At 39.2% G+C, this 26,487-nt stretch overlaps 2 protein-coding genes across 3 annotated transcripts in view; both read left to right on the top strand.

The window, feature by feature from the left end:
* Positions 1–1,014: 1,014 nt before the first annotated feature.
* Positions 1,015–5,796, top strand: LOC133639603 (uncharacterized protein K02A2.6-like). Its single transcript, XM_062033052.1, has one exon. It carries the CDS (start codon positions 2,080–2,082, stop codon positions 5,278–5,280), a length of 3,201 nt encoding a protein of 1,066 aa, XP_061889036.1. The 5' UTR covers positions 1,015–2,079; the 3' UTR covers positions 5,281–5,796.
* A 669-nt stretch (positions 5,797–6,465) lies between these two features.
* Positions 6,466–26,487, top strand: part of LOC133639389 (equilibrative nucleoside transporter 2-like) — a 22,499-nt gene continuing 2,477 nt past the window's right edge. For both annotated transcript variants that reach the window (XM_062032663.1, XM_062032662.1), the window contains exons 1-11: positions 6,466–6,627; positions 7,707–7,745; positions 10,760–10,841; positions 10,913–11,061; positions 11,135–11,274; positions 11,359–11,493; positions 17,087–17,184; positions 21,120–21,198; positions 21,261–21,325; positions 21,385–21,493; positions 21,562–21,647. In XM_062032663.1, coding sequence (XP_061888647.1) covers positions 7,708–7,745; positions 10,760–10,841; positions 10,913–11,061; positions 11,135–11,274; positions 11,359–11,493; positions 17,087–17,184; positions 21,120–21,198; positions 21,261–21,325; positions 21,385–21,493; positions 21,562–21,647 — 981 coding nt within the window. In that variant the 5' untranslated portion in view covers positions 6,466–6,627; position 7,707. The remainder of the gene's footprint in view (positions 6,628–7,706; positions 7,746–10,759; positions 10,842–10,912; positions 11,062–11,134; positions 11,275–11,358; positions 11,494–17,086; positions 17,185–21,119; positions 21,199–21,260; positions 21,326–21,384; positions 21,494–21,561; positions 21,648–26,487) is intronic.

Below are 26,487 nucleotides of genomic sequence, written 5' to 3'. Positions count from 1 at the left end.
TGAAGAATATCTTATTTTCAATAAGGTTGAAAGTGTTTCTCATAATTCTTCTTCTTTGTACTTGGTAAGCACTATTCATTTGAACAACCTCTTAAAGTGTATCATATCAGTACAATGTTTAACTTCTTTACTTAATCCATTCCTGCTAAAGGTTATGCTAAAGGTTCTAAGTGTTGTACGTGCATACAAATGTTTTAAATTAGATTTTCCTCTAAGATTATATTTCTCCTCTTCAGTTGAGAATAATTGTTGTACATTCTTTGGTAGCAGGTTACAGTTTGCTTTGTACATCATTTTAGCTGTTTTCAATTTTACCAAATCCTCGAACTTTAATATTTTTCACTCAATAAATAAAGTGTTTGTGTGTTCTCCATATTCAACATTATGTATTATTCTAACTGATCTTTTTTGTAACATGGTTAACGAATGTAGTGCACATTTGTAGTTATTTCCCCACATTTCTGCACAATAACTCAGATATGTAACATGAAGTAATTTTTGGCTCAGGATGTATTTTGCTTTATTCATTATTGAAATGTATTTTGCCACCTTATGTTGTATATTTTGTATATGAGATTTTCAGTTCATTTTATCATCTATTAATACTCCCAGAAATCTGGTTTCTTTTACCCTTTCAATGTCTACTCAGTTTGTGTATGATACTCTTTTCTACTGTTACCAAATATCATTATTTCACTCTAAAACAACTTAATCAAATAAAGACAATCATTTAAGGGCTTTTAAAAATAAATATATTCATACCATTTTCCAAGATTTTAATAACAATTTAAAATAATTAATCCAATGGGGGTATTTGGGTTTTACTTTTAAGAAATCGACTTTTATGGATGAAAAATGTAGCTTGCAACGTAATAATATTAATAATTGTTGTGTATTGAGCTGTATGTTTTGTCTGCATGGTTACACCCAGTGACCACCAGGGGGAGTGCCAGGTGGGTTCATATATGTTGGGTTGAACTTCCGTTCGGGGTGTGACAATAAAGCTGTCTAACGTCTACACCAGCTCCCGACTCGGCTCTCGTGATTACATAGATAAGGTGAAATAGGAGGATGACTGTTAGTGTTACATACTAACAGTCAGTATACAAAAATTGGCGACGAGCACGGATGCGCCTGCCGACGGATTAAGAGGCGGGTGGCGGCGAATCCGCGGAGTTCATCGACGGCTAGCGTTAGCTTAGCTTTGTTAGCATTAGCTCCGCATAGCAGCGGGGGTACGACTCACGTCGGGACGACCTGCGAGCATGGCGGGCATCCTGGGACAGATGGACGCCTTTGATGAGTCGACGGAGCAGTGGTCGACATACGTGGAGAGGTTTGAGCACTTCGTGGCAGCAAATGGACTGAATGAGGGGAGGAAGCTGCCGGTGTTTTTCAGCGTGATGGGACCGGCGACGTACGGTCTACTGCGCAGCCTCATCGCCCCAGAGAAGCCGGGCACGAAAACGTATGATGAGGTAGTGACATTGTTGCAAGCACATTTCTCCCCAAAGCCCATAGTGATAGCGGAGAGATATAGATTTCATAAGAGAGATCAGGGGGAGGGGGAAACTATTACACAGTATGTAACAGATCTAAAAAAATTATCAGAGCACTGTGAATTTGGAGCTTACCTGCAGGATGCACTAAGAGACAGGTTAGTGTGTGGGTTGAACAGTGAGTCGATTAAAAAGAGGCTGTTAACAGAGAAGGATTTAACATACCAAAGAGCAGTTGAACTAGCAGTTTCAATAGAAACAGTGGCACGTGAATCTCAACAGCTCAGTAGCTCACAGAAGGTGAACGCTGTCTCTCTCTCCTTGCCACCGGGCCGTAAATGCACTCGTTGTGGTAGAGTAAATCACAAAATGGAGGAATGTTTTTACAAGGACCAGTCCTGCCACCATTGTGGAAAAAGGGGGCACATAGCTCGTATGTGCAGGGAGGATAAAGGGGGACCGAAGACAACACATTTTTTTGGGGTTAAAAAGGGACAGAAAATGAAAGGAAAATTCAAAAAGAGGGCCGATCAGGTAGAGGCGGAGACTAAGCCCAGCGACCCAGAGACAACAGATTCAGATGGGGTGGACCGTGGGAGGCTTACATGTAGTGGAGGTAGAAAAAAGCGTTAAACATGATAGCGCTGCGTCAGCGATTATCTGGGTTAGACCCAAAGTGGAGGGACAAACTATAGAAATGGAGTTAGACACAGGAGCGGCAGTGTCGATCATTTCAGAAAAAGTATACAATGCTAAATTTAGCCAGTTACACCTCCGTACCACCAACCTACTGTTGAGATCGTATACAGGGCAGGTTATGACACCCTTGGGGGTAATAAAAGTAGACGTGCGTCTCAACAAACAACGGGCACGTCTCCCCCTGTATGTGGTTAAGGGTGACGCTCTCTCTCTTTTTGGACGAGAATGGTTGCGAAAAGTAAAGTTAGATTGGACAATGATTAAAACTATTCGAGCTACACATCCCATACAGGAAGACCGCACAATGGCGACAGTACTAGACAGCCATGCCAGGGTGTTCCAAGAAGGTCTAGGTACACTAAAGGGCTTTGAGGTGGCGTTAACCCTCAAGCCGGTGCATCAACCGAAGTTCTTCCAAGCACGGGCGGTGCCGTATGCACTTCGGCCGAAGGTGGAGGAGGAATTAGAGCGTTTGGAACAGGGGGGCGTACTGTCTCCAGTACAGTTTAGTGAATGGGCTACTCCAATTGTACCCATTAAAAAAAAAAATGGGAAAGTACGTATATGCGGAGATTTTAAAGTGACCTTAAATCCCGCGCTTTGTGCTGAACACTACCCCATTCCGAGGATAGAAGATCTTTTCGCATCGCTAGCAGGGGGGCAGCGTTTCAGCAAATTAGATCTGGCGAACGCATATTTACAGGTGCCGGTTCAGGAAAACTCCCGTAAATATCTGACCATTACCACGCAGAAGGGAATGTTTTGCTATAACCGTCTTCCCTTCGGGATCACCTCTGCGCCGTCAATCTTTCAGCGAGTCATGGACCAAGTGTTGCAGGGCCTCCCCAACGTCCATTGTTTCCTGGACGACATTTTGGTGACTGGGGAGAACGATGCAGATCACCTAAAAAACTTAGATGCAGTGTTGGGCCGGTTGGGAAAATTCGGTTTGCGAGTACAGAGGGAGAAATGTGAATTCTTCAAGAGTTCATTAGAATATTTGGGGCATGTCATTGATAAAAAAGGGCTACATAAGTCCCCAGAGAAGCTTAAGGCCATAGCGGAGGCCCCAGCCCCCATTAATGTGAGTCAGCTCCGTTCTTTTTTGGGCCTGATAAACTATTATGGGCGTTTTGTTAAAAACATGGCAACCATGCTCAGCCCGTTACATGAGCTGTTGCACACCGGAGTGGCATGGAAGTGGTCACCAGAGTGCGAGAAAGCCTTTAAGGCAGCAAAAGACCATTTGCAATCAGAACAGGTGCTAACGCATTATGACCCCAGGTTGCCCCTGCGGATAGCGTGTGACGCGTCGCCGTATGGGGTGGGCGCGGTACTTTCGCACGTGATGCCCGGTGGTGAGGAGAGACCCATAGCCTTTGCCTCTAGGACACTGAGCAAGGCAGAGCAAAATTATGCTCAGATTGAAAGGGAGGCGCTGGGAATTATTTTTGGGGTACGTAAATTCCACGCCTATTTGTACGGGTGCCATTTTACACTACTCACAGATCACAGACCGCTGACAAGTATATTGAGTCCCAGTAAGGCGACGCCACCTATGGCGGCCGCACGACTGCAGCGGTGGGCGTTAGTGTTAGCGGCACACAACTACACAATCCAATACAGGAAAGCAGCAGATCATGGGAATGCAGATGGTCTCTCACGGTTGCCACTGCAGGTAGCGCATGGGGAAAAGCCAGACGCAGTAGATAGGGTGACAGTACATCACCTTGAGACACTCCCAGTGGACAGTGAAGATATTAGGAAGGGAACTAAATATGACCCAGTGCTCTCTAGGGTAGTAGATATGGTAGTTTCAGGCCAGTTTGTTGGAACAGTTGGGCAGAATGACGCGTTGGCACCCTTCTACATGCGACGAGACGAACTGACGGTGATCCAGGGGTGTTTGCTATGGGGCAGTAGAGTGGTGGTGCCTCCAGCGTTGAGACCGCAGCTTCTGAAGGAACTACATGCCGGGCACCCAGGCATGGTCAAGATGAAGGCCATTGCACGGAGCCATGTCTGGTGGCCGGGGTTAGACGCCCAGATTGAACAGCAGGCCAGGACATGCTCTACGTGTCAACGGAACCAAAAGAACCCGGCGCTCTCCCCACTACACACCTGGCCGTGGCCGGGATCTCCATGGCAACGGATCCATGTGGACTTTGCGGGGCCGTTCGAAGGACACATGTTCTTGGTGGTGGTAGATGCGTACTCTAAGTGGCCGGAAGTACAGGTGATGAAAACGACGACGACGGAGAAGACTGTACAGGCCCTGAGGAGTATGTTTGCCCGCAACGGAGTACCAGAGACACTGGTTAGTGACAATGGGCCACAATTCACAGCGGCAGAGTTCGGGGCATTTCTCCGGGCAAACGGAGTGAAGCACAAAAGGTCAGCGCCGTTTCACCCCGCCACGAACGGTCAAGCAGAGCGTTTTGTGCAGACGCTGAAGCATTCATTGAAAGCGTCTAGGGGAACATTTACGCTGCAACATCGAGTGGAGGCATTTTTACTCAGCTACAGGAATGCGCCTCACATGACGACGAGTGAGTCTCCGGCTATGCTCTTCCTGCGCCGTCGGCTCCGCTCTCGCTTGGACCTTGTGAAGCCGAACGTGTCGGCTACGGTGGAGCTGGCGCAGGAGGGCCAACGAGAACGCAGAGATCTGGTGGCTAAGGACAGACGGTTTGCAGTGGGGGAGGCCGTGCTGGTGCGTGATTATCGACGGGGGGAGGAGAAGTGGATGCCTGGACTGGTGGCATCACAAGAGGGACCGGTATCCTACTCCGTGGATGTGGGGGCAGGCGCACTCTGGAGACGTCACACAGAGCAGATGAGAGCCGGTGACCGTGCGCTTTTGGTTCCCACTGGTCCAGAGCAACCAGCTGTGCCGAGTGAACTGACAATTGGGGCCCAGCCGGTTGCTCCCCCCCCTTCTCCGGCAAGAGGGGATGCTCTGGGAACCGGGACAGTCGCCCCCGAGCCAGGAGGGTCACCCAGACGGAGAGCGGATGTTGGCGCGCCAGGCCGGAGGTATCCACTCCGGGTCACCAGAGCTCCAGACCGCCTTAATCTCTGAACTGGGGGCGTGGGTTGTTAGAGAGTCATGTCACGTTTTGGGGCAGAATAATCCCCGTTGACTGACTCCGAGGTTCGGGGGTAGTCTATCCCCCGGCCTCAGTAAGCATGTATGTGTTTAAGTTTGAGTTCCCTATTTACAATAGCCCCCTAAGTGGGTATTTCAATGTATTTTATGGTTACACCGCCGATTCGCACAAAGCATCATTTTGCACATAACACACGTTCTAAGTGCTTATGGCCTAGTCTGTTTTTATAGGCTGGGGTTAATAGGGGTGGTTTTAGGTGGGTGCGAATCTGAATAAGTGGGGAGGGATGTTGTGTATTGAGCTGTATGTTTTGTCTGCATGGTTACACCCAGTGACCACCAGGGGGAGTGCCAGGTGGGTTCATATATGTTGGGTTGAACTTCCGTTCGGGGTGTGACAATAAAGCTGTCTAACGTCTACACCAGCTCCCGACTCGGCTCTCGTGATTACATAGATAAGGTGAAATAGGAGGATGACTGTTAGTGTTACATACTAACAGTCAGTATACAAAAATAATCATTGCTATATTTCATAAATATACCAAATGTAATCTCGTCTATCGCAAACGGGGACGCCTCCAACCTATGATGTCCTCCCAAAAAAACATATTCCAAAAAGAAATGACTCCCAGGGCGCTAGAGAGTACCCGATAAAGAAATGTGTATATCAGTGGTGGGGGTTAAACTATGGAATTCTCTTTACAATGAGATAAAAGATTGTAGGAATATATTCCAATTGAAAAATATATATAAAGACAGAACAATAAGATCAAATGGACAGCCGTAAGTGTTTACATTTTGCTTTATATTTATTATTTTACTTATTTTTTGTCTGGTTTTGTATTTGTTTTGTATCATCCCGTGAGGTGTATATTACTTTCTTTGTTCGGTTTGTACTTCAAGAAGTTTTAAAGTTGTTGGGTTTTTTTTGTTTGTTTTTGTTTGTTTTCATTATATGTGGATGTATTTGTTTGGTTTGTATGCTTGTGAATCTGGGCTATCCCTATTTAAGACTACTTATTATGTTGAAGGGCGCAGGAAATATAAGATTTTCTTCATCCTGTTCCTTCTCAAAGAATATGTGTGTAAATATGTGTTTAGTTGCTAAAGTTTAATTGTCTTTTGATCAAAAATGCACATCAATGAAGGAGATAAATAAATAAAAAATAAAAAGACCTGCGGGGGGCAGCAGTGCGCCGAGGATGCCGGAAACCACCGAAGAAGAAGAAGAAGAAGAAGGCGCGCGCTCCTTCGAAGGCTTTCACACTAAACTTTGACGTGATCGATTCATTGATTAGGATCAAACTCGAAGAGGATCAGGTGAGTTCCTGTTTACATTCTCTCCTTTTATAAATCACGTTTTTTGTCATAATTTGGGCAGCAGTGTTCGCAGGTATGAATAAACGTTTTTTTGGGCGCCAATTTGACTGCCTTGACCTACGTTTCCGTCATTACACCTTATCGTAAATCAAAGTAGGAATGAATGTTTAATAGTAATAATATACATATGAATACTTGCTGTAATGCGCTTTGAGTGTCTAGAAATGTGGCGCTCTAAAAAAGCTTTTTTTTTTTTTTTTAGCTATATGCGTGCTAGTTCTAGTTTTTATTTATTTTTATTATATTTTTATTTAATACATTGTAGCACTTTGAGGTCGTTTGCTCAATGTAAAGTGCTTTTTAGAAATAAAATATATTATTATTAATTATTAGTCACGTTTATTCTCTAAAAATAATCACTTCCGGTGACAGTTTACTTTCCTCAACTTTAAGCTGCTTTATGAAGTGAAATAACTATAACGTAAGCGCCGAGTGTAGACGTAATAGTTGTTACTTCCTGCTGTATTATAATATTTGAATCCATTTCAAGTGTTCAACATTATCCGTTGGAGCAAAAATGTCGTTGTAGTGGATGCTCTTATTTCGGAGTGCTCTGTAACCGGAAAGGGGCGCCAAAGTGATGTGACGAAGAATAGCTTCCGTGATGTTATAATAAAGAATACATATTACATATGCTCCCACGCAAGTAGAGGATCGCTGCCTAACAATTTGTAAGAATAGCACAGTGACCAGAAAGTGCAGTAAAGATAATTGTGGACGCAATGACCGGATGACTCATAGTTGCAGTACTTCCGGTGGCCGCCAGGTGTCAGCCAAGCCCACTCAGGACAGTAAACCGCACAGGAGGCCTTGGTCATTTAGGCAGCACTTTCTAGTCAATAAGGCCACAACTTATGATCATATTTTTGTAACATTGTACAATGCACAACAATTAACATATTGTTACATTTATGACAATCAACATTTTTATTTGGAAGGAAAAAAGAATGTTGACGGATTGTTTGTGTAATATAAATGTGTTTGTATTGTTGTGACACAGCCATGTTGTTTGTGTGCAGGATGTTGAATGAGAAGAAAACAAGTGCTCCCGCTGATCGGTAAGTGTACTTTTTAAAGTACCGTGTACACTAGGGCTGCAGCTAACGATTCATTTGATAATCGATTAATCTGTCGATTATTACTTCGATTAATCGATTAATAATCGGATAAAAGAGACAAACTACATTTCTATCCTTTCCAGTATTTTATTGGAAAAAAAACAGCAAACTGGCACCATACTTATTTTGATTATTGTTTCTCAGCTGTTTGTACATGTTGCAGTTTATAAATAAAGGTTTATAAAAAAAAAATTGCCTCTGCGCATGCGCATAGCATAGATCCAATGAATCGATGACTAAATTAATCGCCAACTATTTTTATAATCGATTTTAATCGATTTAATCGATTAGTTGTTGCAGCCCTAGTATACACATACATGTACTTTTTAAAGTACTGCGTACACAAACATGTACTTTTTATACTACTGCGTACACATACATGTACTTTTTCAACTACTGTGTACACATACATGTATTTTTTATACTACCGCGTACTTATACATGTACTTTTTCATCTACTGTGTACACATACATGTACTTTTTCAGCTACTGTGTACACATACATGTACTTTTTACAACTATTGTGTACACAAACATGTAGTTTTTCTCAAAGTAAAGTTTTTAAAGTACTGCGAATTAGGGTTGTCACGATCCGATATTTGGATCGGATCGGCCGCCGATATTTGCCAAAAAATGCGTATCGGCAATGCATGGGAAAATGCCGATCCAGATCCAGTTTTGAAAAAAACTGCGGTCCGTGTTTTCTAACGCACCGATTTAAATAATAATTGCCACTTTTCTGCTGCTCCCTAATTTCCGTTCCGCATTTTCCAGCACACCTTCAACACATCCACAGGTCTGTGTCCTAACCGTCCTAATCGGAAGCGGATGCCGGTTCATGGTTCCGAAAGGCGAGCGGAAGTTACCGGTAAAAATGTCAGCTGTGTGGGATTATTTTACCCTACAAAACGAAAAAGATGAAGAGGTGGAGTGCAAAACATGCCACAATAAAGTCAAGCGTGGTGGTAAAGTTGTAAGACATTTTAATACAACAAATCTGGGGCCGTACTTATCAAGCTTCTCAGAATTACTCCTAAGAAGTCTGCTAAGAGTTGACTTAAGAGTAAATAAATTCTTCGCTGAAAGCTGCATTTAAAAGTTAGTTATCAAGCGTCTTACTCACACTTTCAGCGAAGTGTAGGACTGAATCTTAAGTGTCACACTCAGAGCTGAATTACGACATTACTATGTGCCGTAAACGGAATTTTAGGTGACGTAATTTCTGTGTCCATAGAAATGACCAATCACGGAAGGGAATCCGTTGTCTAAGAATAAAGAAATATCTTGGAAATATTTAAGTGGACAATGGGAGTGTATATTTTGACAATAAACTACAAAATAATACAAAACAAACTAGTCCCCGCCGGCACTCACGCTACCGCTCCCTCTCTTCTGTCGCCCACACACTCACTGACGTCACTCACCTCACGGCCACACACATACGCTACTGTCATAACATTTTCTTTCCAATTCATTAATTAGGCAACTCATTTGAAACTGGTGTGGGTGGCTCTATATATACTAGCCCACTGCAGCCACATGCAGAAATCAACATGGAATCGAAAAGTATTAAATCTGTGACAAAAATAATACCCGCTCTGTCTAAACGATACCGTTTGACCATCTGCTCGTCATCAAACAAATCCAGAACATCGTTCCGCTCCCTGAACGTTCGCGCACGTCTCTCTCGCCTCAGTGCCATCCCCTGCTGGCAACTCCTAACCACTTAAGACACCTCTGAAGGTCTCTTAAATATCGTGGAGAGTAGGAGTGATTCTTAGACTTAAGAACGTTGATAAAAAGCTTTTATTCTTAAGTTTGAGAGTAGGACTAAATTTCGCAAATTCTCAGGACTTAAGTGTAAAATGGCACTCTAAGAAGCTTGATAAGTACGGCCCCTGATCAAGCATTTAGCGAAATCCCACCGTAAAGAATACGAATAATTTCTAAAGAAAACTGACGAAAAGAAAAAGAAAGGTCCTACCCAACTAACTCTGACAGAAACGTTGGCGAAGCGTGACATACTCCCACTGAACAGTGCTAAAGCCCAGGGGATAACCAGAGTCATTGCAGAGGAAATAATTCTGGATGATGAGCCGTTATTTCTCGTGAGTAAAGTGGGCTTTCGACGCACCATCCAACACATCTCCCCATTATGCTCGGACTGCAGTCGGGGGGGGAGCAAACAATTGAAGGGAGTGTGTGGATATATATATATATTTTTAAGTTTACACTTGTTCAAGAGCAAGTATTGATGCTGAGTTATAGACATTTTATCCCACTCAGGTTGTTTGTGTGTTTTTTTTCTTTTTTTGATAATGTTTACAGCATTATTTGCACTTTATATTGTTCACTTTTTTACTGTTCAATGATGCCATTTCTCTTTGTCATGTATAATTTTGTCTATTTTGTGTTTATCCTTAAATAAACAGGTCAGTTTCTTGTTACCAACCATTGTGTATTGTTTAAACTCCCCTAATTCAGCTGGCTAGTTGTCATCAAGAGTACTAAAACCCTTTTCAACATGATTCTGACAACTAAGTAGGCTTAAAAACTTTAAACTTTAATACATGCTCGCATAGGCCAGTATCAGCCAGTATCGGTATCGGATCGGAAGTGCAAAAACAACATCGGTATCGGATCGGAAGTGCAAAAACCTGGATCGGGACATCCCTACTGCGGATATATACATGTGCTTTGCCAGCTCCTTGTCACCACTTCAAGATGGCGGCCCAATTTCTCACGTCACAGCAGCCAACGCTGCGTCTACTTATAACATGTCTATGGTGTCAACAATAGCAGCATAAGGCTGCTAAAATAGTCGCTTATGATGATATCACTCATATTTGGTTCATCTTCGGGTCACGACATGTAAATCTAAGAGAGCTAAGAAGTCGGCAGCGAGTATGAAAGTAATGGAGTATTTCCGTGTGTGTGTGTGTGTGTGTGTGCAGCGCTAACATGGTGGCTGCCACAGTCTTCTTGCTGGGCGTGGGAACCCTGCTGCCGTGGAACTTCTTCATGACCGCCTCCCAGGTGTGTGTCCGTGTCTCCATGACGACCACAGCCCGGACTGTGTTGACCGGTTCTTGTGTTTTGGCGCTCAGTATTTCAACCAGCGGCTGCTCCCGCCTCCTGCGGCCAACGCGTCGTCGGGGGCGACCGGCGCGGACTACAACTACGACAGCTGGATGGCGCTGGTTTCCCAGCTGCCTTTGCTGCTCTTCACGCTGCTCAACTCCTTCCTCTACCGGCGGTGAGGTCACAATAGAGACGGTTCCGTTCTGGGGTCAAGCTGCGTCTCCAAATATTTGGCGTGACGTCCACAGGGTGAGCGAGCGCCTCCGCGTGGCCTTCAGCCTGGTGGCCATCTTCCTGCTCTTCTCCCTCACCGCCGCTCTGGTCCACGTGTCCATGGAGCCGCCCACCTTCTTCACCGTCACCATGGCGACCATCTGGTGCATCAACAGTGAGTAGAGCAGACGCAGCCAAGAGGAGCTCTTCATTGCAAATTGACTTTGTGTGCGTGTGTGTGTGTGTGTGTGTGTGTCAGTGTTCAGCGCGGTCCTGCAGGGCAGCCTCTTCGGGCTGGTGGGCCTGCTTCCGCCCGGTTACAGCACCCTCTTCATGAGCGGCCAAGGTCTGGCCGGGATGTTCGCCGCCGTCGCCATGCTGTCCTCCATCCTAGGTGAGGACGTGACAGTTAGGGGGGGGCTCACACCTGGAGCCGTACTTATCAAGCTTCTTAGAATTACTCCTAAGAAGTCTGCTAAGAGTTGACTTCAGAGTCAATAAATTCTTCGCTGAAAGCTGCACTTAAAAGTTAGTTATCAAGCGTCTTACTCACACTTTCAGCGAAGTGTAGGACTGAATCTTAAGTGTCACACTCAGAGCTGAATTACGACATTACTATGTGCCGTAAACGCAATTTTAGGTGACGTCATTTCTGTGTCCATAGAAATGACCAATCACGGAAGGGAATCCGTTGTCTAAGAATAAAGAAATATCTTGGAAATATTTAAGTGGACAATGGGAGTGTATATTTTGACAATAAACTACAAAATAATACAAAACAAACTAGTCCCCGCCGGCACTCACGCTACCGCTCCCTCTCTTCTCTCGCCCACACACTCACTGACGTCACTCACCTCACGGCCACACACATACGCTACTCTCATAACATTTTCTTTCCAATTCATTAATTAGGCAACTAATTTGAAACTGGTGTGGGTGGCTCTATATATACTAGCCCGCTGCAGACACATGCAGAAATCAACAAGGAATCGAAAAGTATTAAATCTGTGACAAAAATAATATCCGCTCTGTCTAAACGATACCGTTTGATCAGCTGCTCGTCATCAAAAAAAACCAAAACATTGTTCCGTTCCCTGAACGTTCGCGCACGTCTCTCTCGCCTCAGTGCCATCCCCTGCTGGCAACTCCTAACCACTTAAGACACCTCTGAAGGTCTCTTAAATATCGTGGAGAGTAGGAGTGATTCTTAGACTTAAGAACGTTGATAAAAAGCTTTTATTCTTAAGTTTGAGAGTAGGACTAAATTTCGCAAATTCTCAGGACTTAAGTGTAAAATGGCACTCTAAGAAGCTTGATAAGTACGGCCCCTGGTCTTTACGAAGATCCAAACTGGTGCAGAAAAATAAATGATTGTGTACTATTGGTCAAACGAGCAGAAGGCGCATGTTCGGCACACGTACAAAGTACTTACGAGCAGACACAGCGTGGAGATAGATGCAGGATTAAAGTTGAAGTACCAATGATTGTCACACACACACTAGGTTTGGTGAAATTATTCTCTGCATTTGACCCATCACCCTTAATCACCCCCTGGGAGGGGAGGGGAGCAGTGAGCAGCAGCGGTGGCAGCGCCCGGGAATAATTTTTGGTGATTTAACCCCCAATTCCAAGCCTTGATGCTGAGTGCCAAGCAGGGAGGTAATGGGTCCCATTTTTTTAGTCTTTGGTATGACTCGGCCGGGGTTTGAACTCACGACCTACCCAGCTCAGGGCGGACACTCTAACCACTAGGCCACCGAGTAGGTAATGGATGCATTTTGTCTTAAAAACGAACGATAAAGTTGAAGTCACAAACGCTGAAGTGGCGCTCAGCACTTGCTCTTGTTATAACGGTTATAGCTCCTTCTAAATCGCTCATCCTCGTCTCCACGGCGACAAATAAAGAACGTTTCTTACAAGTACCATTATCAATGGAGGACGAGTAACAGCTAAACATGCTTCACTGCACACCGTAGGACAGGGGTCACCAACCTTTTTGGAACCAAGAGCTACTTCTTGGGTAGTGATTAATGCGAAGGGCTACCAGTTGGATACACACTTAAATAAATTGCCAGAAATAGCCTATTTGCTCAATTTACCTTTAACTCTATGTTATTATTAATAATTAATGATATTTACACTTAATTGAACGGTTTAAAAGAGGAGAAAACACGAAAAAAATGACAATTAAATTTTGAAACATAGTTTATCTTCAATTTCGACTCTTTAAAATTCAAAATTCAACCGAAAAAAAGAAGAGAAAAACTAGCTAATTCGAATCGTTTTGAAAAAAAAAAAAAAATTTTTTATTGAACATCATTAGTAATTTTTCCTGATTAATATTAATTTTAGAATTTTGATGACAAATAGGTTAAAATCCAATCTACACTTTGTTAGATTATATAACAAATTGGACCAAGCTATATTTCTAACAAAGACAAATCATTATTTCTTCTAGATTTTCCAGAACAAAAATTTTAAAATAAATTCAAAAGACTTTGAAATAAGATTTAAATTTGATTCTACAGATTTTCTAGATTTGCCAGAATAATTTTTTTGAATTTTAATCATAATAAGTTTGAAGAAATATTTCACAAATATTCTTCGTCGAAAAAACTAATTAAAATGTATTTATTATTCTTTACAATAAAAAAAATAAATTTACTTGAACATTGATTTAAATTGTCAGGAAAGAAGAGGAAGGAATTTAAAAGGTAAAAAGGCATATGTGTTTAAAAGTCCTAAAATCATTTTTAAGGTTGTATTTTTTCTCTAAAATTGTCTTTCTGAAAGTTATAAGAAGCAAAGTAAAAAAAAAAAGAATTTATTTAAACAAGTGAAGACCAAGTCTTTAAAATATTTTCTTGGATTTTCAAATTCTATTTGAGTTTTGTCTCTCTTAGAATAAAAAATGTCGGGCAAAGCGAGACCAGCTTGCTAGTAAATAAATACAATTTAAAAAATAGAGGCAGCTCACTGGTAAGTGCTGCTATTTGAGCTATTTTTAGAACAGGCCAGCGGGCTACTCATCTGGTCCTTACGGGCTACCTGGTGCCCGCGGGCACCGCGTTGGTGACCCCTGCCGTAGGAGGATACGATAGCTCAACGGCGTCACCGCTAACAAAAGCTGGCGCTCCTCAATGTAAACAAATGGGTGGGTCTATACAGGCATCGACGGTAACGATACCAAGTACAAGAGCCGTACATAGTCGATACTACAATGATTACGATGTAATCATTACGTCAATATTAGAGATGTCCGATAATGGCTTTTTTGCCGATATCCGATATTCCAGTATTGTCCAACTCTTAATTACCGATTCCGATATCAACCGATACGGATATATACAGTCGTGGAATCAACAAATTATTATGCCTAATTTTGTTGTGATGCACCGCTGGATGCATGAAACAATGTAACAAGGTTTTCCAAAATAAATCAACTCAAGATATGGAAAAAAATGCCAACATGGCACTACCATATTTATTATTGAAGTCACAAAGTGGGATAGCGGGGGGTGTACACTACCGTTCAAAAGTTTGGGGTCACCCAAACAATTTTGTGGAATAGCCTTCATTTCTAAGAACAAGAATAGACTGTCGAGTTTCAGATGAATGTTCTCTTTTTCTGGCCATTTTGAGCGTTTAATTGACCCCACAAATGTGATGCTCCAGAAACTCAATCTGCTCAAAGGAAGGTCAGTTTTGTAGCTTCTGTAACGAGCTAAACTGTTTTCCGATGTGTGAACATGATTGCACAAGGGTTTTCTAATCATCAATTAGCCTTCTGAGCCAATGAGCAAACCCATTGTACCACTAGAACACTGGAGTGATAGTTGCTGGAAATGGGCCTCTATACACCTATGTAGATATTGCACCAAAAACCAGACATTTGCAGCTAGAATAGTCATTTACCACATTAGCAATGTATAGAGTGCATTTCTTTAAAGTTAAGACTAGTTTAAAGTTATCTTCATTGAAAAGTACAGTGCTTTTCCTTCAAAAATAAGGACATTTCAATGTGACCCCAACTTTTGAACGGTAGTGTATATTGTAGCATCCCGGAAGAGTTAGTGCTGCAAGGGGTTCTGGGTATTTGTTCTGTTGTGTTTATGTTGTGTTATGGTGCGGATGTTCTCCCGAAATGTGTTTGTCATTCTTGTTTGGTGTGGCGCATATTTGTAACAGTGTTAAAGTTGTTTATACGGCCACCCTCAGTGTGACCTGTATGGCTGTTGACCAAGTATGCCTTGCATTCACTTGTGAGTGTGAAAAGCCGTAGATATTATCTGACTGGGCCGGCACGCAAAGGCAGTGCCTTTAAGGTTTATTGGCGCTCTGTACTTCTCCCTACGTCCGTGTACACAGCGGCCTTTTAAAAAGTCATACATTTTACTTTCTGAAACTGATACTGATAATTTCCGATATTACATTTTAAAGCATTTATCGGCCGATAATATCGGCAGTCCGATATTATCGGACATCCCTGGTCAATATGTTTTATTATGTCTTTGTTATTGTTTATAAATTAAAGAATTGCGTCCCTGGACTAGGGTTGTACGGTATACCGGTACTAATAAAGTACTGCGCTTCTAAAGAATTCAAAACGGTACTATACCGCTTCTGAAAAATACCGGTACTATTTAAAATGACGGCGCACCGTCGCCACATTGTGAAATTGCTGGTAATAAGAGCAGAGGCGCACGTCAGGCAACGCACACGTACAAAGTACTTACAAGCAGACACAGTGTGACGATTAAAAAGGGCAGAATGGATGCATTTTGTCTTAAAATGAATGATAAAGGTGAAGTTATAAATACTGAAGTGCCGCTTTGCAAGAGGTGCTGTAAAACATGGCGAGCTAGCTAGCGGCTAACGTCCATCCACAGTCGGTCCACCCATGTCAACAAATGGGTGGATCTACACCTGACGTCCACTGTAAAGATGCCAAGTACAAGAGCGTATATAGTCGATACTACAATGATTAGATCGATATTTTGTATCATCATGAAGTCTTTTGTCATTTTATTGTTTAGTCTTTTGTCATTTAATTGTTTATGAAGTCATGACATGGATTTTGGTGTAGTTACCAAAATACTGGGATGGGACAACCCTAGTGTGTACTATTATTGGGCGTGTGATTTACTAAGACTGTGTGTGCAGTTGAAAAGTGGTATTTAAAGGAGTATTTTGTGTGCTTTTACCACAAATGCCTTCACATTCACGCTCCTGCTACCGGTGATGTTTGGTTTCCAAACATGCAGGAGACATCTACCACTTTTTATGGGCATTTCACAAGCAGTCGAGCCGTGCTTCTACATTGGCACCACTTACTTCATTTTTTTTTTTTACTCCGCTCAATACGCAAAAATACATACTTCAAGAAGGTTTTTTTCATATGAGAAATATTTCAATAATAATACATGTGGACAAAACTAACGCCATTAAAATAATAAAGGACAGCAAAATGCATCGTACTTGCCCTTTATGTCCTCCTGTAGCTATACAATTAGAAAAGGATGTTGCTGAATAGACAGTCCAAAATGTTGCCGGCCACACACAGAACTGTGGTATTATTAAATCACATGAATATTTGCCTCTTCTCCTCCCAGTATTTTGGGCGTTGTGATGATCAGCATGTCATTTGCATATTTGCGAAGACACGCCTCTCATTCTGCTCACTAAACAGAGGCCATCCTCTGCTCGCAAGTTTAGTAGACCGTGTGCTGTCAGGTTTGCACCTGTTTTAGTACTTTCAGTCCATCAGGCCCCAAGTGGTTTGAGTACACGAGCGTGTACTTGCAGTGCTGCACACTCTATGGTCGCCATCTTGGCTACGCAGCAAAAGGGGAGGGACTAACTAACTAAGAGGAAGTGTATTAGTAGTAGAGTCGTGGATGTGGGACAGTACTGCACTCCAGTGGGTGTGCCGAGTACTGATCAGACTGGACTCCAGCTTGTGTTCCAAGTTCCACATTGTGTTGCAGGGAACCCGGATGTGGAGTCTGCGGCGTTGGGATACTTCATCACGCCGTGTGTGGCCACGCTGGGAACGCTGCTGTGCTACCTGCTGCTGCCTCACCTGGTGATCACACACCTGTCCTCTTACCTTCATCCGACAAGCGCTAGGGAACGGATATCAGAAATACACCGATATGAGTTTTTCAGGGCCAAATACTACTACTAATAATATTTATCATCTCCTATTTGTCAAGATATTCACACAAAGTTTGCATTTTAGGCCGGGATTTATTTTCTGTGGTCTTCGTGTCCGTCCATCTCTGTCGCGTTGTTTGACGGAATCACGGAACATCAGCAACACAAACAAACAGGAGGAAGACGTCGGCAAAGAATGACAAAAACTGGATTTCCCAACAAAATATGGACGTTTTGAAAATTATGAGATAAAAAGTCGTGATTATAAAATAAAGTCATGATTATGAGAGAAAATTATGGGATTAAAGTTCCACATAATTATGAGATAAAATGTTGAAATTATGAGATCATTTATTATCTCATATCTTATTATTTTTATTGGATAGTAGTTTATTTCAATTGTTAGTTTTTTCTTTACCTGTTGTGTAATTTATTTTTTTACCCCATATTTTTTCCCGCTACCGCACCTTAAATTGGAGTCCTTAATCACATTATATGCAAATATGATGACAATAAAGTCCATTCTATTCTTTAAAATGTCACAATTATAATTATGAGATAAAATCTCGAAATGATGAGATGAAATGTCAAATTTAGGAGATAAGATGTCATAATTATGAGATAAAGTTGTAATGGTGAGATAAAAAGTCACAATAATATTATGAGATAACATCTCTAAATTATGAGACAAAATGTCATAATTATGAGATAGTACGTCGAAATTATGAGATATGATGTCCAAATTATGAGATAAAATTTTGAAATTATGAGATAACATGTCGAAATGATAAGATTTGATGTCGAAATGATGAGATATGATGTCATAATTATGAGATAAAAAGTTGTAATGGTGGGATATTAAGTCATATTTATGAGATAAAATGTCAAAATTATGAGATGAAATGTCGAAATTATGAGATAAAATGTCGAAATTATGAGATAAAAAGTCATAATTATGAGATAAGAAGTCACAATTATGAGATAAAATCTCAAAATGATGAGATGAAATGTCAAATTTATGAGATAAGATGTCATAATTATGAGATAAAGTTGTAATGGTGAGATAAAAAGTCATAATCATGAGATAAAATGTAAAAAATTATGAGATAAAATGTAGAAATTATGAGATAAAATGTAGAAATTATAACATAAAAAGTCAAAATTATGAGATAAAAAGTCAAAATTATGAGATATGATGTCGAAATTATGAGATAAGAAGTCACTATTATAAGATAACATCTCTAAATTATGAGGCGGAATGTCATGATTATGAGATAGCATGTCGAAATTATGAGATATGATGTCCAAATTATGAGATAAAATGTTGAAATTATGAGATAACATGTCGAAATGATAAGATATGATGTCATAATTATGAGATAAAAAGTTGTAATGGTGGTATATGAAGTCATATTTATGAGATAAAATGTCAAAATTATGAGATAAAATGTCGAAATTATGAGATAAAATGTCGAAATTATGAGATAAGTCATAATTATGAGATAACATGTCGAAATGATAAGATATGATGTCGAAATTATGAGATATGATGTCACAATTATGAGATAAAAAGTTGTAATGGTGGGATATAAAGTCATATTTATGAGATAAAATGTCGAAATTATGAGATAAAATGTCGAAATTATGAGATAAAATGTCGAAATTATGAGATAAGTCACAATTATAATTATGAGATAAGAAGTCACAATTATGAGATAAAATCTCAAAATGATGAGATGAAATGTCAAATTTATGAGATAAGATGTCATAATTAAGAGATAAAGTTGTAATGGTGAGATAAAAAGTCATAATAATGAGATAAAGTATAAAAAATTATGAGATAAAATGTAGAAATTATGACATAAAAAGTCAAAATTATGAGATAAAAAGTCAAAATTATGAGATATGTCGAAATTATGAGATAAGAAGTCACTATTATAAGATAACATCTCTAAATTATGAGACGAAATGTCATAATTATGAGATAGCATGTCGAAATTATGAGATATGATGTCCAAATTATGAGATAAAATGTTGAAATTATGAGGTAACATGTCGAAATGATAAGATATGATGTCGAAATGATGAGATGAAATGTCAAATTTATGAGCTAAGATGTCATAATTATGAGATAAAAAGTTGTAATGGTGGGATATAAAGTCATATTTATGAGATAAAATGTCAAAATTATGAGATAAAATGTCGAAATTATGAGATAAAATGTCAAAATTATGAGATAAGAAGTCACAATTATGAGATAAAATCTCAAAATGATGAGATGAAATGTCAAATTTATGAGATAAGATGTCATAATTATGAGATAAAGTTGTAATGGTGAGATAAAAAGTCATAATAATGAGATAAAGTGTAAAAAATTATGAGATAAAATGTAGAAATTATAACATAAAAAGTCATAATTATGAGATAAAAAGTTGTAATGGTGGGATATAAAGTCATATTTATGAGATAAAATGTTGAAATTATGAGATAAAATGTCGAATTATGAGATAAGAAGTCACAATTATAATTATGAGATAAGAAGTCACAATTATGAGATAAAATCTCAAAATGATGAGATGAAATGTCAAATTTATGAGCTAAGATGTCATAATTATGAGATAAAAAAGTTGTAATGGTGGGATATAAAGTCATATTTATGAGATAAAATGTCAAAATTATGAGATAAAATGTCGAAATTATGAGATAAAATGTCAAAATTATGAGATAAGAAGTCACAATTATGAGATAAAATCTCAAAATGATGAGATGAAATGTCAAATTTATGAGATAAGATGTCATAATTATGAGATAAAGTTGTAATGGTGAGATAAAAAGTCATAATAATGAGATAAAGTGTAAAAAATTATGAGATAAAATGTAGAAATTATAACATAAAAAGTCAAAATTATGAGATAAAAAGTCAAAATTGTGAGATATGATGTCGAAATTATGAGATAAGAAGTCACTATTATAAGATAACATCTCTAAATTATGAGGCGGAATGTCATGATTATGAGATAGCACGTCAAAATTATGAGATATGATGTCCAAATTATGAGATAACATGTCGAAATGATAAGATATGATGTCGAAATTATGGGATATGATGTCATAATTATGAGATAAAAAGTTGTAATGGTGGAATATAAAGTCATATTTATGAGATAAAATGTCGAAATTATGAGATAAAAAGTCGAAATTATGAGATATGTCATGATTATGAGATAAAAAGTTGTAATGGTGGGATATAAAGTCATATTTATGAGAGAAAATGTCAAATTTATGAGACAAATTGTTGAAATCATGAGACAAAATGTCAGATTATGAGATAAAAAGTTGTAATGATGGGATAAAGAACTCGAAATTATGATATAAAAAGTCATAATTATGATATAAAAAGTCATAAGATAAAATGTGCTTATGAGCGAAAAGATGAAATGATGGGATAAAATGTTGAAATTATGAGATAAAAAGTCGTAATGAAATCATAAAATATCAGAATTGTGAGATAATGTCGAAATTATGAGATACAAAGTCATAATTATGAGATAAAATGTCAATTTTGAGATAGAATGTCCGAAATATGAGATAGAATGTCAAAACTATGAGTTCAAAAGTTGTAATTATGAGATGAAAAGTCATAATAAAGAGATAAAATATCAGAATTATGAGATAAAAAACAAACAAAATTTTGCGATAAAAATTCCATAATTATGAGATATAAAGTCGTAATGATAAAATAGTCATAATTATGAGGGAAAAGTTGACATTATGGGATTAGAATTCCACATACGTAATTGTGAGATAAAAAGTCCTAATAATGAGACAAAAGAAGTCATATTTTGTACTTCCTGTCGCCGCCAGACGTTCGCTCGCTTCCACCTGAGCAGGCGGGATGAAGAGGAGGACACGATGAAGACGAAGGTTCTGCTCAGCAGCGCAGGTGTGTCACGTGCACGCACACACGCACAGCGACAGGGTTTGAATCTTCTTGTGCTCGGACAGACGAGAAGGAGCGGGTGAGCGAGGACCACGGCGAGCGCTCCTCCGTCCTGCTGGTCTTCAAGAAGGTGAGACCCTCATCGCCGTGACCACCAGGACCTCCCTGACGCCTCCATGTTGTGCACAGATCTGGATCATGGCGGCCTGCGTCACCTGCGTGTTCGCCGTCACGCTGTCCGTGTTCCCCGCCATCACGGTGCGGGTGGAGAGCGTCTACACGCACAGCGCCACCTGGGGTGAGGCGCCATCTTGGAGCAGCTGACTTGTGTCGGTCAGAGATGAACCTGGTTGTTGTCGTCTGTAGGTCACATCTTCACCTGTGTTTGCTGCTTCATCGTCTTCAACGCCATGGACCTGCTGGGCCGCAGCGCCCCCTCGCTGGCACAGTGGGTGAGTGCACACCACTCACACCTTTCACTTTTATTTTCCCCTTGCTCACCGTTTACTTTCACACTTGTCGTCAGTGTTCCAGGTCCCACTCTTTTGTAAGCGTTTTGAAAACCAATGTATGCATCATCCTGTTATATCTCACATTCTCACAAAGGTAAACGTTACTTAATTCATTACAAAAATAATACAAAAGAAAACACATTTTTATGTAAATGTATTCAGTCATTCATTCACTTTCTTCTTTCCTTCCTTTACCGCTGCCGGTAGTTTTTTCTATATTTGTATTTAATAACTTGTAGGTGTATTTATTTCCGTATAAAACTGTTTTGCTTGGGTCATGAAATGCTGATAATGGTGTGCCAGGGCCTACGTGCATATGACAAATGTCATTGATTATTTTCACCTGTATGTAGATCATCAGTCCTTTAAAAAGTGCCACATCTACACTTTCATGGCAAATAATGCCAACAAACTTAGAATTTGGCAAGTTAGTTTTGCTGTCATTTAAAGGCCTACTGAAAGCCACTACTAGCGACCACGCAGTCTGATGGTTTATATATCAATGATGAAATCTTAACATTATAACACATGCCAATACGGCCGGGTTAACTTATAAAGTGACATTTTAAATTTGCCGCTAAACTTCCGGTTCGAAACGCCTCTGAGGATGACGTATGCGCGTGACGTAGCCCGGGGAACACGGGTATGCCTTCCACATTGAAGCCAATACGAAAAAGCTCTGTTTTCATTTCATAATTCCACAGTATTCTGGACATCTGTGTTCGTGAATCTGTTGCAATTATGTTCATTGCATTATGAACAAAGAAGCTGAGCAAGCAAAGAAGAAAGTTGTCGGTGCGAAACGGACGTATTTTTCGAAAGAAGTCAGCAACAACAGTACACAGCCGGCGCGTCTTTGTTTACATTCCCGAAAGATGCAGTCAAGATGGAAGAACTCGGATAACAGAGACTCTAACCAGGAGGACTTTTGACTTCGATACACAGACGCCTGTAGAGAACTGGGACAACATAGACTCTTACCAGGATTACTTTAATTTGGATGACAAAGACGCAGACGTGCTACTGTGAGTATGCAGCTTTGGCTTCTAAACATTTGATCGCTTGACCGTATGTGCGCAACTTTTTTTTTGCGTATGTACGTAACTTTTTTAAAATATATAAGCTTTATGAACCTTGGGTTAGGTGAACGGTCTTTTGGGCTGAGTGATTGTGTGTGTTGATCAGGTGTTTGAATTGTATTGGCGTGTTCTATGGAGCTAGGAGCTAGCAGAGGAGCTAGGAGTTAGCATAACAAAGACGTAGGTGTTTTTATGCAGGATTAATTTATGTCATATTAAATATAAGCCTGGTTGTGTTGTGGCTAATAGAGTATATATATGTCTTGTGTTTATTTACTGTTGTAGTCATTCCCAGCTGAATACCAGGTACCGTGAGTATGCAGCCTTGGCTGCTAAACATTTGATAGCTTGACCGTATGTGCGCGTCACGTACGTAACTTTTTAAAAATATATAAGCTTTATGAACCTTGGGTTAGGTGAACTGTCTTTTGGGCTGAGTGATTGTGTGTGTTGATCAGGTGTTTGAATTGTATTGGCGTGTTCTATGGAGCTAGGAGCTAGCAGAGGAGCTAGGAGCTAGCATAACAAACACGTAGGTGTTTTTATGCAGGATTAATTTGTGGCATATTAAATATAAGCCTGGTTGTGTTGTGGCTAATAGAGTATATATATATGTCTTGTGTTTATTTACTGTTGTAGTCATTCCCAGCTGAATATCAGGTCACCCCCGGCTCTCACAGCATCTTCCCTATCTGAATAGCTTCAACTCCCCACTAGTCCTTCACTTGCACTTTACTCATCCACAAATATTTCATCCTCGCTCAAATTAATGGGGAAATTGTCGCTTTCTCGGTCCGAATCTCTCTCACTTCATGCGGCCATCATTGTAAACAATAGGGAACTTTGCGTATATGTTCAATTGACTACGTCACGCTACTTCCGGTAGGGGCAAGCCTTTTTTACTCTAGCTAGGGCTGGGCGATAGATGGAATATACTGGATATATCGCGGGTTTGTCTCTGTGCGATATAGAAAATGACTATAGGGTGATATTGGAGTACATGTTCTCACACAGTTGCGGGCATTACACTACAGCAGGGGTCACCAACCTTTTTGAAACCAAGAGCTACTTCTTGGGTACTGATTAATGCGAAGGGCTACCAGTTTGATACACACTTAAATACATTTGCTCAATTTACCTTTAACTCTATGTTATTATTAATAATTAATGATATTTACACTTAATTGAACGGTTTAATAGAGGAGAAAACACGAAAAAAAGGACAATTAAATTTTGAAACATAGTTTATCTTCAATTTCGACTCTTTAAAATTCAAAATTCAACCGAAAAAAATTATTTATTGAACATCATTAGTAATATTTCCTGATTAAGATTAATTTTAGAATTTTGATGACATGTTTTAAATAGGTTAAAATCCAATCTACACTTTGTTAGAATATATAACAAATTGGACCCAGCTATATTTCTAACAAAGACAAATCATTATTTCTTCTAGATTTTCCAGAACAAAAATTTTAAAAGAAATTCAAAAGACTTTGAAATAAGATTTAAATTTGATTCTACAGATTTTCTAGATTTGCCAGAATAATTTTTTTGAATTTTAATCATAATAAGTTTGAAGAAATATTTCACAAATATTCTTCGTCGAAAAAACAAATTAAAATGTATTTATTATTCTTTACAATAAAAAAATAAATTTACTTGAACATTGATTTAAATTGTCAGGAAAGAAGAGGAAGGAATTTAAAAGGTAAAAAGGTATATGTGTTTAAAAATCCTAAAATCATTTTTAAGGTTGTAGTTTTTCTCTAAAATTGTCTTTCTGAAAGTTATAAGAAGCAAAGTAAAAAAAAATATGAATTTATTTAAACAAGTGAAGACCAAGTCTTTAAAATATTTTCTTGGATTTTCAAATTCTATTTGAGTTTTGTCTCTCTTAGAATTAAAAATGTCGGGCAAAGCGAGACCAGCTTGCTAGTAAATAAATACAATTTAAAAATTAGAGGCAGCTCACTGGTAAGTGCTGCTATTTGAGCTATTTTTAGAACAGGCCAGCGGGCTACTCATCTGGTCCTTACGGGCTACCTGGTGCCCGCGGGCACCGCGTTGGTGACCCCTGCACTACAGGCTCTTCTCACTCTTTCTTGTCTCTCCTTCTCACAGAGACATAAAACAAGCGCACCTTCTTACATACGTCACATACTGTCACGCGTGCAACGTCATACATCCTCGCCGAGCAGAGAGGTAGCGACACGGGTAAAGTTAGCTGTGGTGCGAGTGGTAATACGAGAGAAAGGTGTGAATCTGGTAACAAATGAAGGAAGAAGAATTAATTCCCAAGAAAACCAGCAGGGGGTCCATTGTCTGGCGGTGGTTTGGCTTCAAGCGGGAAGATGTTGAACAGACAACTGTAATATGTCAAGTATGCGGCAAAAGCGTTGCTACAAAAAGTTAATTACTTTGAAGTCCACCAATAAAAATGCAATAAAAGGGGATGGAAATTTGACTCGGCAAATATAAACAAAACAAAACACTGTTTTGACCCGGAAAAGACAGGGTCGGTTAAAAATTAAAAAAAATCCTCTGGGACGCGCGGACTTACAAAAATGCTCGTCTTTGGGACAGAAGGACAAAATCTGTATTTCCCCACAAAATATGGACGTTTTGAAAATTATGACATAAAAAGTCGTAATTATAAAATAAAGTCATGATTATGGAAGAAAAGTCGACATGATATTAAAGTTCCACATAATTAAGAGACACAATTTCGAAATTATGAGATAAGACGTCACAATGTGATATATGATAAAATTATGAGATGAAATGTCATAATTATGAGATAAAGTGTCAAAATTATGAGGTATGATGTCAAAATTATGAGATAAAAAATCATAATTATGCGATATGATGTCAAAATTATGAGATATGATGTCAAAATTATGAGATATGATGTCAAAATTATGAAAAACAAAGTTGTAATGATAAACTCGAAATTATGAGGTCTAAAGTCATAATTACGAGATAGAAAGTCATAATTATGAGATAAAATGTCAAGATTATGAGATAAAAAGTCATGACATAAAAATGTCATAATTATGGGATAAAAAGTCATAAGATAAAATGTTCCTAGTTATGAGAGAGAAGACGAAATTATAAGATAAAATGTCGAAATTGTGCAATAAAAAGTCATAATTATGAGATAAAATGTCGAAATTATGAGATCAAATTTCATAATTATGAGATAAAATGTCAAAATTATGAAATATAAAGTCGCAATGATAAGATAAGAAACTCGAAATTATGAGATAGAAAGTCATAATTATGGGATAAAAAGTCAAAATTATGAGATAAAATTTCATAATTATGAGATAAAATGTCAAGATTATGAGATAAAAAGTCATGATTATGGGATAAAAACTCATACTTATAAGATAAAAAGTCAAAATTATGAGATAACATTTCATAATTATGAGATAAAATGTCCAAATTATGAAATATAAAGTTGCAATGATAAGATAAGAAACTCGAAATTATGAGATGAAAATTCATAATTATGGGATAAAAAGTCAAAATTATGAGATAAAATGTCAAGATTATGAGATAAAAAGTCATGATTATGGGATAAAAACTCATACTTATGAGATAAAAAGTCAAAATTATGAGATAACATTTCATAATTATGAGATAACATTTCATAATTATGAGATAAAATGTCATAATTATGAGATAAAATGTCATAA

The sequence above is a fragment of the Entelurus aequoreus genome, linkage group LG22 (genome assembly GCF_033978785.1).
Source record: "Entelurus aequoreus isolate RoL-2023_Sb linkage group LG22, RoL_Eaeq_v1.1, whole genome shotgun sequence".
NCBI lineage: Eukaryota > Metazoa > Chordata > Actinopteri > Syngnathiformes > Syngnathidae > Entelurus > Entelurus aequoreus.
The sequence above is the reverse complement of the archived record's forward strand: the minus strand, read 5'-3'. Positions and strand labels throughout refer to the sequence as shown.